At 46.9% G+C, this 14,081-nt stretch overlaps 1 protein-coding gene across 1 annotated transcript in view; it reads right to left on the bottom strand.

Annotated features, from left to right (window-relative positions):
- ANOS1 (anosmin 1) overlaps positions 1-14,081 on the bottom strand; it is a 464,829-nt gene that overhangs the window by 356,031 nt on the left and 94,717 nt on the right. The window contains exon 2 of the mRNA XM_029604378.1: positions 9,632-9,679. Within this exon, the coding sequence (XP_029460238.1) occupies positions 9,632-9,679 (48 nt within the window). The remainder of the gene's footprint in view (positions 1-9,631; positions 9,680-14,081) is intronic.

Here is a 14,081-nt window from a genome sequence, read left to right as displayed (position 1 = left end):
CCATGCTGCTGTGTCTCATTCTGGGCCTCCTGCCCCCATGCTGCTGTGTCTCGTCCTGGGCCTCCTGCCCCCATGCTGCTGTGTGACGTCCTAGGCCTCCTGCCTCCATGCTGCTGTGTCTCGTCCTGGGCCTCCTGCCCCCATGCTGCTGTGTCTCGTCCTGGGCCTCCTGCCTCCATGCTGCTGTGTGATGTCCTAGGCCTCCTGCCCCCATGCTGCTGTGTCTCGTCCTGGGCCTCCTGCCTCCATGCTGCTGTGTCTCATTCTGGGCCTCCTGCCCCCATGCTGCTGTGTGACGTCCTGAGCCTCCTGCCCTCATGCTGCTGTGTCTCGTCCTGGGCCTCCTGCCTCCATGCTGCTGTGTCTCATTCTGGGCCTCCTGCCCCCATGCTGCTGTGTCTCGTCCTGGGCCTCCTGCCTCCATGCTGCTGTGTCTCATTCTGGGCCTCCTGCCCCCATGCTGCTGTGTCTCGTCCTGGGCCTCCTGCCCCCATGCTGCTGTGTGACGTCCTAGGCCTCCTGCCTCCATGCTGCTGTGTCTCGTCCTGGGCCTCCTGCCCCCATGCTGCTGTGTCTCGTCCTGAGCCTCCTGCCTCCATGCTGCTGTGTCTCAGCCTGAGCCTCCTGCCCCCATGCTGCTGTGTCTCGTCCTGGGCCTCCTGCCTCCATGCTGCTGTGTCTCATTCTGGGCCTCCTGCCCCCATGCTGCTGTGTCTCGTCCTGGGCCTCCTGCCTCCATGCTGCTGTGTCTCATTCTGGGCCTCCTGCCTCCATGCTGCTGTGTCTTGTCCTGAGCCTCCTGCCCCCATGCTGCTGTGTCTCGTCCTGGGCCTCCTGCCTCCATGCTGCTGTGTCTCAGCCTGAGCCTCCTGCCCCCATGCTGCTGTGTCTCGTCCTGGGCCTCCTGCCTCCATGCTGCTGTGTCTCATTCTGGGCCTCCTGCCCTCATGCTGCTGTGTCTCGTCCTGGGCCTCCTGCCTCCATGCTGCTGTGTCTCATTCTGGGCCTCCTGCCTCCATGCTGCTGTGTCTCGTCCTGGGCCTCCTGCCTCCATGCTGCTGTGTCTCATTCTGGGCCTCCTGCCTCCATGCTGCTGTGTCTCAGCCTGAGCCTCCTGCCTCCATGCTGCTGTGTCTCGTCCTGGGCCTCCTGCCTCCATGCTGCTGTGTCTCATTCTGGGCCTCCTGCCCCCATGCTGCTGTGTCTCGTCCTGGGCCTCCTGCCCCCATGCTGCTGTGTCTCGTCCTGGGCCTCCTGCCCCCATGCTGCTGTGTGATGTCCTAGGCCTCCTGCCTCCATGCTGCTGTGTCTCATTCTGGGCCTCCTGCCCCCGTGCTGCTGTGTGACGTCCTGAGCCTCCTGCCCTCATGCTGCTGTGTCTCGTCCTGGGCCTCCTGCCTCCATGCTGCTGTGTCTCAGCCTGAGCCTCCTGCCTCCATGCTGCTGTGTCTCGTCCTGGGCCTCCTGCCTCCATGCTGCTGTGTCTCATTCTGGGCCTCCTGCCCCCATGCTGCTGTGTCTCGTCCTGGGCCTCCTGCCTCCATGCTGCTGTGTCTCATTCTGGGCCTCCTGCCCCCATGCTGCTGTGTCTCGTCCTGGGCCTCCTGTCCCCATGCTGCTGTGTCTCGTCCTGGGCCTCCTGCCCCCATGCTGCTGTGTCTTGTCCTGAGCCTCCTGCCCCCATGCTGCTGTGTCTCGTCCTGGGCCTCCTGCCTCCATGCTGCTGTGTGACGTCCTAGGCCTCCTGCCTCCATGCTGCTGTGTCTTGTCCTGGGCCTCCTGCCCCCATGCTGCTGTGTCTTGTCCTGAGCCTCCTGCCCCCATGCTGCTGTGTCTCGTCCTGGGCCTCCTGCCTCCATGCTGCTGTGTCTCATTCTGGGCCTCCTGCCCCCATGCTGCTGTGTCTCGTCCTGGGCCTCCTGCCCCCATGCTGCTGTGTCTCGTCCTGGGCCTCCTGCCCCCATGCTGCTGTGTCTCGTCCTGGGCCTCCTGCCCCCATGCTGCTGTGTGACGTCCTAGGCCTCCTGCCTCCATGCTGCTGTGTCATGTCCTGGGCCTCCTGCCTCCATGCTGCTGAGTCTTCTGCTTCTCCTGCTGCCTACATGCTGAACTGTTTGCTCGTTCTCCTGCTGCTTTCATGCTGAGCTGTGCTGGCCTGGCCCTTAGGCTTTCCTCTTTAAGTTCACTCTTTCAACATGTACTGTTTGGGGCCTTAGCATTTACACACATTGTTGTGTTTTTTGTAGCTCTTACTTCACAGCCATACTCTAGCATTTGGTGTGCCTCTTTCTGGGGCCTATTTACTAAAGGGTTTTTCCCATTCTGTGTCTCTGGGAAAAATGCTTACTAAACGACCTCCTGTGTTCTTGGTTGTAATCATTATTCTGCATTAAGGATAACATGTAGCACCTGTATATGTCATGATGCTGTTTGCATATATTACTGTACAGGTATACATGGAAGGTGCTATTTATGAAATGTACATTGTTGTGTGCTATTAGCTATTTTATCCTTGCAGAATGTGAGAAATTGGTTTCATTGCAAACAGTGCACTACAAGTGTTTGTTAATAAAGAGCTTACTGTTTGGAAAGATGAACGTTCTGTTCATGTTGCTTCATTGTGTGGTTTTTGTGTTTATGGTAGCAATGGTTAAAGGTTTGCTCTCAACATGACCTTGCACGCTCCAATGCCCTGCCACATTCCAAATATGCATTTATGGAGCAAGCAAGACCATATGGACCATAGCATGACAATGAAAGCTCCGTGTATGTTGGCTAACAAGACATCCAGAGGTAAATATCCCCTTCACTATCGCCTTTTTCACATACCGTACTGTTTCTTAACTCCTCCTTCCATGAGCCTGTATGTCACCAGCTCTGTACCTTATAGGCCAACACATGATATAGTGTGCATGTACAGGCTGGGTGGTGTAAATGGTGAACTTAGAGTGTTTAGGACCCAAATGATATTTTACCGTGGCTTCATCGGGAGGAAGCATGCACACTGCTATGACACACACAGTGAAGCCACGGCAAAACACTGTGCCATAGAGGGGAAACCAAGGAATTGTCTAAACAAATGCAAATAGCCGATTTATTGCCACTAGTACTTACTAATTCTGTGCATAGCTTTTCTGCACACCTTGCTAGCAACATTGCCTATAAGAATCTCCAGACCTCTGAAACTTTCACTACACAACCCACGCCCTCTTATTAATTTATATATGGTGGGATTTTACATTCTTCCGCATCCTTAGTGGTGTTTAGTCTTGGCACACTACATATGCACTATAATGGGCATAGACAACCAGCAGAGGCCCTAGAATGGTCTCTCAGCTTCTGGGGACCAGGCTGTCTTCCACACTCTGGATGACATCCCAGTACTTTGCCTTTGGGATCTGGATGCAATGTGTAAGGGGAGCCTTACCTTACACATAATATACTGACCCCTGAGGCAGGACAGTACAGGCATGGCAGCCAATCTGCGGAAGACTGCCTGGTGCACAGTACCAGCAGCACATCTTGTCATCCTGTGCTCGACACCTCTGCAGATTGTGTACCACACAGTACTCACTCATTCCTCCTCCCTACTTGTCACACAGCAGCTGAGACTGTGTTGCATGATTCACCAAATACACAGCACAGTGGGACAGGACATTTGGATAATGAACAAGTGAAGCTCCTACAGTGTTTAAGAAACAGTGGGCCATAACTTTATAGATAGGTATAGGCGGAACACATGTAAGTCGGCACACAAAAGGTATTGTGTTTCATATGGGCTATAGACAGCAGGCGTACCCTTCCTGCATGTACACAGCACAGAGGGAGTGATAAAAAAGGTGGGCTGGTGTGCCTACCTCTATGTCAATTATGCATGATATTACACACTGAGAGATGCAAACAGACAACACTGACACAAAGACGGGAATCAGTAATAGGATGTTCCCAATGCCTGTGTGAGGAGTCAAGGCTGCCATGAGCTACCCTCCCCCCCAGAAATCCATGCACCAGGAATTCTATATACATGCAGCGCGTTTAGCTGCAAGATGGTAAGCACTCATGTGAATCATGCCTATAGTCCAAGCAGAACCTACTCCTTTACAATAGCCGATCCATGCAGCACAGCATTCCCACATTCAATGGGCATTTTATTTAGCTGCACAACCACCCTCCATCACTTTCCAAGGGTCTGTGCCAGGGGTCATTGTGGGTAGCAGGACCAACCCCTAAACATGACGTTATGTGCCCTACTCCAATTACTTCCAGGAAAGACCTCGCTGTGGAAGTGAGAAAAACAGCCAAATGTGCAGAATAACATTCTCCAGCATTCTTGATGTGTCACCATGCCCACCTGCACACCTCGCCCCTCAATGAACAGTACATATAAACTGTGAGTGTAATTGCTGAAAACGAGCCCTTAAAGTTGTAAGACCATTCCCACGCCTGTCCATATGCAGCCCTGTCACATGCACACCCTCTCCAGAGGACAACCACTCCATCAAAGCTCTGCAAAAGGTGACCGTGCTCAATATAAAAACACACACTGCCTGCTAATGTGCATTGGAATTGAGGCACAAGGGAGCAAGCTCCAAAAGTTCTGTGGTAGAACACACAGAACGACAGTCATCCTCACTTTTGTTAGCAGTAGGGACTACATGCTGCTGTCCCTGCACGTACATATTAGCAAGGCCTATGATCCATCAATGGTTGCCACTAAACCAAAAGCAGGTGTGTGTCAGCTTCCTGTAACAGGTGATGAGTTGGTATGACTCCTTCCTCCACAAACATTATGTATAGCTGCCCACAGGAAACACTTCTGAGACTTGCACATATCACCCCTACTTACTGAAAGATTGTGACATGGACCCCTGAATGGCTTAGGTGGCACAAAAAGCCTGCTTGTCAAGATGCCTACACCTAAAGGGCATCATCAATCATGGCAAACACATCACATCTGTGGGAGCAGTAGCCCTATACAATAAGGACGGAGTAGCGGTTACAATGGAGGCAGTCTGTACACTCATAACCTGTTCACCTGACCACACAATGTCACCAGAGAATGCAATACACAGAGGGCTGTATGGACTGTGGAGGACCATAGCAGGGCACTTCACTAATTAAAATACTAGTGTTTAACAGGAGTTAATGGTGAGCCTACAGCATAGCAGCTGTTCAGCAATACACAGATGTGCTCACACCCATGTGCATCAGCAACATCATGAAAGCATGGAAACGTCAGCTGTAATGTTGGTCCAGTACTATATGCTAAGTGTTTTGCACAGGAGTGCTGAGGCAATGTGCTTTACAGGGCCTCAGAAATAACACCTGCATTGTTAACAGTAGTAGTAGGTTAACAGTGAATATTAGAGATGTGAAACGGAACCTGAATCGGCTCGGATTCCGGTTCCGATTCACATCGTGTTTTTTTATTCGTCCGGCCCAATCGCGGTTTGGTTTATCGGCTGCGCCCGAGCCGATAAACAAAAAAAACACCCCGACCCTTTAAAACTAACCCCTTAGCTTCCCCCACCCTCCCGACCGCCCCAAGAACATTTTACAGGTACCTGGTGGTCCAGTGGGGGTCCCGGGAGCAATCTCCTGCTCCCGGGCTGTCTTCCCACTCCCGGGCCGTCGGCTGCCACTAATCAAAATGGCGCCGATGGCCCTTTGCCCTTATCATGTGACAGGGTATCCGTGCCATTGGCCGGCCCCTGTCACATGATAGGAGGACTGGATAGCCCGCGCCATGTTTAAAGATGGCGCTGGCCACCCATTACTCCTGACCCCCCCCCCCCCCAAGACTTGCCAAAAGTCCCTGGGGGTCCAGCGGGGGTCCGGGAGCGATCTCCTTATCGGCTGCCAGTAATCAAAATGGCGCCGATAGCCTTTGCCCATACTATGACACAGGGGCTACCGGTGCCATTGGTCAGCCCCTGTCACATGGTGGGAGCACAAGATGGCGCTGATGGCCATGTGACAGGGGCTGACCAATGGTGCTGGTAGCCCCTGTGACATAGTAATTCAGAGGCTATCGGTGCCATTCTGAATGAGGCAGGCACGCTGGGACAAATCGATCGCGGGACCCCGCTGGACCACCAGGGATGTTAGTAAGTCTTGGGGGGGATCGGGATGGTGTGGGGGGGTGTATTATAGTTAATTGTAATGCTTGGGGTGATTTTTAATTTACAAAAATAAAATGTGCCCCTCTCCCCGTACAAACCCGAAAAACGGATTTTCCCCGAAGTTCGGGGAAAATCCATGTCGGGGTTCGGGGCCCCCGACCCACGACGATTTACATTGAAATTGCCTAATTCATGATAAACGAATGCACATCTCTACTCAGTAATGGTCCACATGTGAAGGTGCAGGGCCAGCAGTGGGCACAGTGCACTGTTCGGATGCACATGACACATTGTAACAGCTCCCAAGGGGAGGATAGGAACAGGGCCTTTTAGATCAAAAATACGTGCTATGTATATAATGATTCTGACTTTAGGTCCTGTGCCTTGTTTGCCTGCACTAATTTGGCAGGCCTCTGAAACATGAGCGGAGAAAGGCATGCCCTTGGGCAATGACCTGCCTACAGAACCATGGAAGCCAGGTATTATGCCATTGTTTGTGTCTTCCCCCAAAGCTCTTCCCCCCCCCCCCCCCCCATTTGGGTGCCATTAGCCACATACCCATAAGCATTGATGGAAATGAGAAAGAAAAGGTTGCCTTACCTACAAGCTAAACATCACCTTACAGGCCAGCCTCAAAATTTTCAAAGAGGCCCAATTTCCTAAGTATAAAGGAATTGTGAGCAGCTCTGAGGTACCTTGTCACTATGTCCAGGATGCTCATTCGAGCGTTGCAGACCACTTGCACGTTGAGGGAGCGGAAGAGCTTTCTGTTGCAGTACATCTCCTCCCTCTGACGGAGTGCAGTCGATAGCTCCGATTACATTGGGAAAGTGTGCGAAGGCATAGAAACCAAGTCCATCAAGTCCTGCCTGTCTCGAGGAAAATGTATGTACCGATCAATGCGGTCATTTACAGCTGCACTGACCTGGTCGAGACAGCAAAAGAAGGTGGTTTGTGACATTCTCTTCACTGCCCCTACTGTGGTTTGGAAGGAGCTGCTTGCTGTGAAACGGAGGGCAGCCAACAGTTTGGTGAGGCAGCCAGGGACAGCGCGGGACCTTGCCATTACCGAATCCAGATCCCCTCGGATGTCTTCATATAATTCCAGGATTGCCCAAGAGCTGAGATGATACCTGCTAACCACAACGTCCTCAGGCGTGCCGAGCAAGGATGTTCGTGGATGAAAGATACGCTCCCTGTATTTCCCACCCGTGGCTGGGCAGGGGCCCAGAGCCCATGGCAGCAGACCCTCTGCCTGCGCTGTTGGTACTTCCCTCGGACGTCTTGGAAGTGGCCTTGGGTCCTGTTCAGGTTGTTCATCTTCCACGTGTCGTTGCACGCGGCGAGGCTGGCGAGGCATGAAGAATGAATGTACGAGTACACTTGCCACTCACCAAAAGCTGTTAGGAAGCCTGACCTGCTAAAGACAGCCATTTTTATTGGTCCAGGAATGCTTGGTAGGTGTGTGTGTATTGATTGCGGTGTTTATCACGTGCGATATGCGCCATGATACCACCACAGACCGAGATACCACCCGCGATCTGACCGTACTGTCCAGAAAAATGGTGTAGCTATTAGCTGCGTTACTGACCCGCGATAATGTGTTATACTTATCACGCACTGCACTACCACCCCTACTTTTCATTTACCTAGCCCGAACTCCTCCCACAAAGAATATTACATTTTTTATTTGTATACGCATTTTGCGATAGGTCGTTAGCACGCGCAAGTTACGGCATTATCACATGCGATAACGGCCTATCGCATTTTGATGCATGATCCTATAAGTTAGGCCTGCTCTATGGCAGGTCTAACTTATCTGAATAACTTAAATGGCTAAGTATGAATATCACTACTTATCCAGGTAAGTAGCACTGCGCCGATCCACCCACTTCCCACCCACAACTTATGCAGCTATCTGGCGGCCCCTCTGAACACAGTCAGATATTCAGTGGTTGCCACTTAGCCGGATGAGCCGACTTATCTGGCTAAGTAGCATTTGAATAGCAGGCTTCTGTTAAACTAGTCTTCTATTAAGGAGGTATGGCTTCAGGAAACTCAATGGCAGGCATTTTTGGTCGCTGGTCTACTTCTATGGAATGCATTGCCAGCACAGTTTCATGAGATAGCAGACTATGAGCTCTTTTGCAAAAACTGAAAGTGCATATTTTTCTAAGAGTTTTAAACTCTTAGATGTTATTTAATTATCAGAATTGCTGATGCCTAGTCTCAGTTAAATGCCTACTATGGCAGTTGTTATAAATGTTTCATGTCTATGCTGCATGTTGTAATCCACCTAGAATGGTTGTTCTGATATAGGCAGAATATAAGAAATTTTAAATAAATAAAATAATGAATCAATAAGTAAATAAAATAAATATAAGAAGAAGTAACAATCTATGCAACTATTACATTCACTACCTAAGCCACTTGGGAGGCTGTAGTTTCTCATCAGACCCACCAAAAGGAATTTTGCATAACTTTTATTAAATATGAACTTCAGAGGCCTTCAGGTCATCTTCAAACATCTCAAATTGAGATACCTTACATTCGTAGATTGAAATGTTTGTTGTCATATTGATCCTAGAAAAGATAGGCTACTTATGAGATTGAAAAGCCCATGGGTAATAAAATCCATAGATAATTTATTTTGGTTGATTCATTCAAAGAGATAACAAGCACCACAGTTTCTTATCTACCCTGCAACTACTACAGCAACAATCATTTCAATCTATAAGTGAAATAAGAGCAGATTGCTTTTTTTTTTTTTTTTTTTTTTTTTTTAACTCCTCTCTAAGTAGTCCTCATTTTTTTTCAGATAACTTCATAAACCAAGAGAGGATGCATTCACCACTGTGTATTGTGAAAAAAGCGAATACACAGATTGTGCCACTGCAGTCTGAGCCCTGGTGGCTGCTGAAGCATTTATTGTTTCTCTCCAGGCAACCTAACAAGATTCTTGTCCAGTGGACTCAATTAGATATTAGCTCACTTACCCTCCAAGCTTTGGGGTCAAAGAGTCAGCACATGAAAAGGGGCAAAAGTAGCTGCTGTTGGGACATGTCAAATTCAGCCTGATACCGTGTATTAAATATCTGAACTGAATGACCTGCCCATTGCTGAAGGATCTGAGAGAAGGTTTGTTTCATTGTATTGACAGACATGACTGGTTGCTTCTTTCTGTTGTTCTCAGAAACCATCTCAGAAATGTAGTAGCATAGTCAGTAGCATAAAAGTTACACGTCTCATGCTTTGGTGCACTCTGTGTGGCTCTAAGCTGGCAAATTGCAGGTAATATATCAATGCAAAAAATGCTGAGATGGAAAGAAAGCACAGTGATTTATAATCGAGTATGATTGGCATTATCTCTCAGGAAAATAATTTTAAGAAGCAAACCATAATCAGCTCTTTCACACTTTTTAATGAAAAGGTTCTCTGGAATCTGAAATGTTTCATTTACAATAAATATGGTAAAAATGAATGTTGCAACTCAGACAAAAGGAGCATACCTTAGAACACTGTTTATGATTCTGACACCAAACCAAGGATCCATTGTTCTGAAAAAGAAAAAAAATATATATATATATAAATATAGAAACATTAAGGCCATCCTCTTAACAGCAGTTTTAATCATTTACATGCAGTGATAGATTTCATAAATAGTGAGAGATCTTAGAAAATAAGCAAAACTGTTCTGGCAAGCTTACCCTATTTAATCCTCACACACATATCCCACGCACACTTTTCATCAATTATGTTTGAAAAATTGAGTGCAATCTAAACAACAGATACTTTACTAAAGATTATGAGATGAGGAATCATTTTCCAAATTCCAGTATGTTTTGACTGCATATTCTGCACAGTGAAGCTTCAAAACTGCAGGCACAGGCATAAAAACCAATTTACAGTAAAGTCTTAGAAACATATTTTGCCACATTTTCTAAGTTATGCATTCCTTCTCACCGTGTACATTAAGCACCAGTTCTTGACTCAAATTATACTCTTCACTTGAATTATATTGAAATGATGCCATAATAAATGTCAAGATTGCATACTATCCTTTAAAAGCCATAGGCTCTACTTTCCAAAATAAGGAACCAATTCATGCTATTTTTGTGGCCCATTTCTTTTGCTGTATAAAAGTAGTTTATTTAGTTTCATTTGCTGTATAAAGTAGTATGGTGGAAAGGGTCATGTTGACGAGCCAGATTAGTCAATTCAACCTTCCTTTAAACACAAGATGCATTAGCTGCCATACGGGCTTTGTAATTAACTTGCACTGCCCCTCAACATTCAATTGGTTCAGTGGGGAAAAAATTATAGCTTAAGTACCTACTGAGTTAATGTAGGCTTTATTGGAGGTATGTTGACTGAGCTACATGAAAATTTGAACAAAAGCTGAGTAGCATGATATATATTCTTCTAAACTCAGAGGTGTTCAAAATGTATACACAACAAATTCCAAGAACACAGAACTGAATATCTCTAAGCCGACCCAAATTTTTTGAGAGAAAGAGAAAAAAAGTAAAGTATTTATATCTCTAGGAGGGCCATATAATAGATTGAGGTAAGGTGTTGGTGGTGGTAGTTTAGGGTTTAGGCGCCAGTTTCACATGTAGAGTGAGACATACAAACATCACAGTACACCTTGGTAAAGATTTGATGTCATTTGGAGTGAGGAAAATCTAAAAAAGATGAAATTTCTATTATGCTCTCTCACCCTAGCTTGATGGACTCTATAACAGGTAACCATCAAGCTAGGGTGAGATAACATAGTACAAAATTTCATATTTGTGAGACTTTCCTCACTCCAAATGATGTCAAATCTTCACCTAGGTGTACTGTGCTGTTCGTACATCTCACCCTACATGAGAAACTGGCCGCTAAATCCTAAACCACCATGTCACCTCGACCTATTAGATGGCCCTCCTATAGAGATATAAATAGTTGCACACTGTGAAGGCTTTGCTAGAAGCTCTCTCTCTCTCCACCACCCCCCCCCCCCCCAAGGCCAAAAATGCAATTCTAACAATTTATCACAAATTGCATTATGCCCATTTTGGGCATATTGCACAGCTTAACACCAGGAAAATAGTGTAGTTAGCATGTGCTATGCTATCAAACGGTGCGATATTGCCCCTAAATTCCCCCCAAACTTCTCCCTGTTACCACTCCCTATAAAAATTCGTACTCAGTGGTACTGTTATGGCGTTAACGCATTATCATATGTGTTAATGCCAAAATGCAGTTTGATGAATGACCCAGTATGTTAGTTATACTATAGCAATCCTTCTTACGAGACTGATGGGTCTTGATCTGGCAGCTAGGGGTGTGCATTCGTTTTCAACGTATTGGCAATCCACAACATATATGTCCCTATTCGTTGTATTCGTGGGGTCATGAAACGTATGGCGAAGCCCCACGAATACAATGTATCTAACGAATAAACCCCCCACCCTCCTGACCCACCCAAGACTTACCAAAAGTCCCTGGTGGTCCAGCGGGGGTCCTGGCGTGGTCTCCTGCACTCGGGCTGTCGGCTGCCGGTATTCAAAATGGCGCCGATAGCCTTTGCCCTCACTATTTCACAGGGGCTACCGGTGCCATTGGTCGGCCCCTGTCACATGGTAGGAGCAATGGACGGCCAGCGCCATCTTGTGCTCCTACCATGTGACAGGGGCCGACCAATGGCACCGGTAGCCCCTGTGACATAGTGAGGGCAAAAGCTATCTGTGCCATTTTGAATACCGGCAGCCGACAGCCCGAGTGCAGGAGACCACGCCAGGACCCCCGCTGGACCACAGGGATTTTTGGTAAGTCTTGGGGGGGTCAGAAGGGTGGGGGGTAGTTAATTAAATTTAAAGGGTTGGGATGGGGGGTTTTTTTGGGAAACGAATACATACGTAACTAATGAATGGATCGGGGTCCCCCGAGAACAGATGCAATGGATTTGGCTCCCCACGAATACGAATACCGTATGGGACGAATTCGCCCCTGCTGCACATCCCTACTGGCAGCTTTAGAGGAAATAGATCAAAGGGCTGCAGAGACAGAGTCAAGAAAAGGCCAGGGGATATTTACCCTCCTACTGCCAGATAGGTCCCATTGGTTCAACATAGAGTGTGCCTTGTCTGGTGATAATATATAAGGACAGCAACAGAGACATACCTGTGACATGTCCTCTAGTACAACAGACACACTCCTGTGACATGCACTCTAGAGCCTCTGCTCATCTGGCCTTGTTCCAGCTCTGCATCCAGCTCTCTACTCTTGCTCTAGTGAGCTTGCCCCACTGATATTGCTGCATGTCAAGATGCCTTCCAAACTATCTTTGGGGTTTACCAGCCTTGATTCAATCTTCATCTGGGTATTCAGCTTCTTCAAGTACATACCTTCCTAAATATAATGCTAGTGACTGGATGTACCCCAACAGCATGCCCCACCCAAAACCAGAGGCTAGGCCAGGATGGACTAGGTAGCTGGGAAAACTGACACTGAATGATTTACTAAATACCATACAGACAATCCAGGCCGAGCTCCACAACCTTCAGCAGAAATTCAACACATTAACGTAGGTCAAGCTGAACTGAACCAGTAGATGTAGTGTATTTGGATTTTCAGAAGGCGTTTGACAAAGTCCCTTATGAAAGGCTTCTAAGAAAACTAAAAAGTCATAGGATAGGAGGTTTTGTCCTTTCGTGGATTACAAATTGGTTAAAAGACAGGAAACAGAGAGTAGGATTAAATGGCCAATTTTCTCAGTGGAATAGGGTAAACAGTGGAGTGCCTCAGGGATCTGTACTTGGACAGGTGATTTTTAATATATTTATAAATGATCTGGAAAGGAATACAATAAGCAAGGTAATAAAATTTGCAGATGATACAAAATTATTCAGAGTAGTTAAATCACAAGCGGATTGTGATAAATTGCAGGAGAACATTGCAAGACTGGAGGATTGGGCATCCAAATGGCAGATGAAATTTAATGTGGACAGTGCAAGGTGATGCATATAGGGGAAAATAATCCTTGCTGTAGTTACACAATGTTAGATTCAATTGCAGGACCATTACAATGGAACAATCTGCCCTCGGAACTCCGAACAGAACCCTGCCTGCGGACGTTCAAAAAAAAACTGAAGACCTGGCTCTTCTCAAGAGCATTTACTTAAAGTCCCATACCTGTCCTTACTTTTTAGAACTTAGGTTCAATCGTGTCTAACCGATCGAAGTTCCCCGTAACCTCTATAATGTACTCCCTGTGCTGATTATCATGTTTTTCCCTTTTTTCGATATTCCCTATATTCCACTCGTTATGCTTGTTCAACTACAGTTCTACTCTAGTACAATTTTGTTAATTATGTTCTTATTGTTGGCTGTACAAGGTTTAGTTAAATTATGTTCTTATTGTTTGATGTAATTTCCAACTGTTGGTTCACTGTAAACCGAACCGATATGTACTTGTACATGATCTTCGGTATAGAAAAGTATTTAAATAAATAAATAAATACATAAATAAATAAATATTAGGAGCTACCACCCAGGAAAAAGATCTGGGTGGCAAAGTGGATAATACATTGAAATCATTGGCTCAGTGTGCTGCGGCAGTCAAAAAAGCAAACACAATGTTAGGAATTAAGAAGGAAAGGATGAATAAAATGGAAAATGTCATAATGCCACTGTATCGCTCCATCGTGAGACCACACCTTGAGTACTGTGTACAATTCTGGTCACCGCATCTCAAAAAAGATATGGTTGTGGACTATGGAGAAGGTACAGACGAGAATGACCAAAATGATAAAGGGGATGGAACACTTCCCCTATGAGGAAAGCTAAAGAGGTTAGGGCTTTTCAGCTTGGAGAAGAGATGGCTGAAGGGGGGATATGATAGAGGTCTTTAAAATCATGAGAGGTCTAGAATGGGTAAATGGGAATCGGTTATTTACTCTTTCAGATAATAGA

This window comes from Rhinatrema bivittatum, chromosome 5, assembly GCF_901001135.1.
Source record: "Rhinatrema bivittatum chromosome 5, aRhiBiv1.1, whole genome shotgun sequence".
Classification (NCBI taxonomy): domain Eukaryota; kingdom Metazoa; phylum Chordata; class Amphibia; order Gymnophiona; family Rhinatrematidae; genus Rhinatrema; species Rhinatrema bivittatum.
Note: the sequence above shows the minus strand (reverse complement) of the source record. Positions and strands in the feature narration are given on the sequence as shown.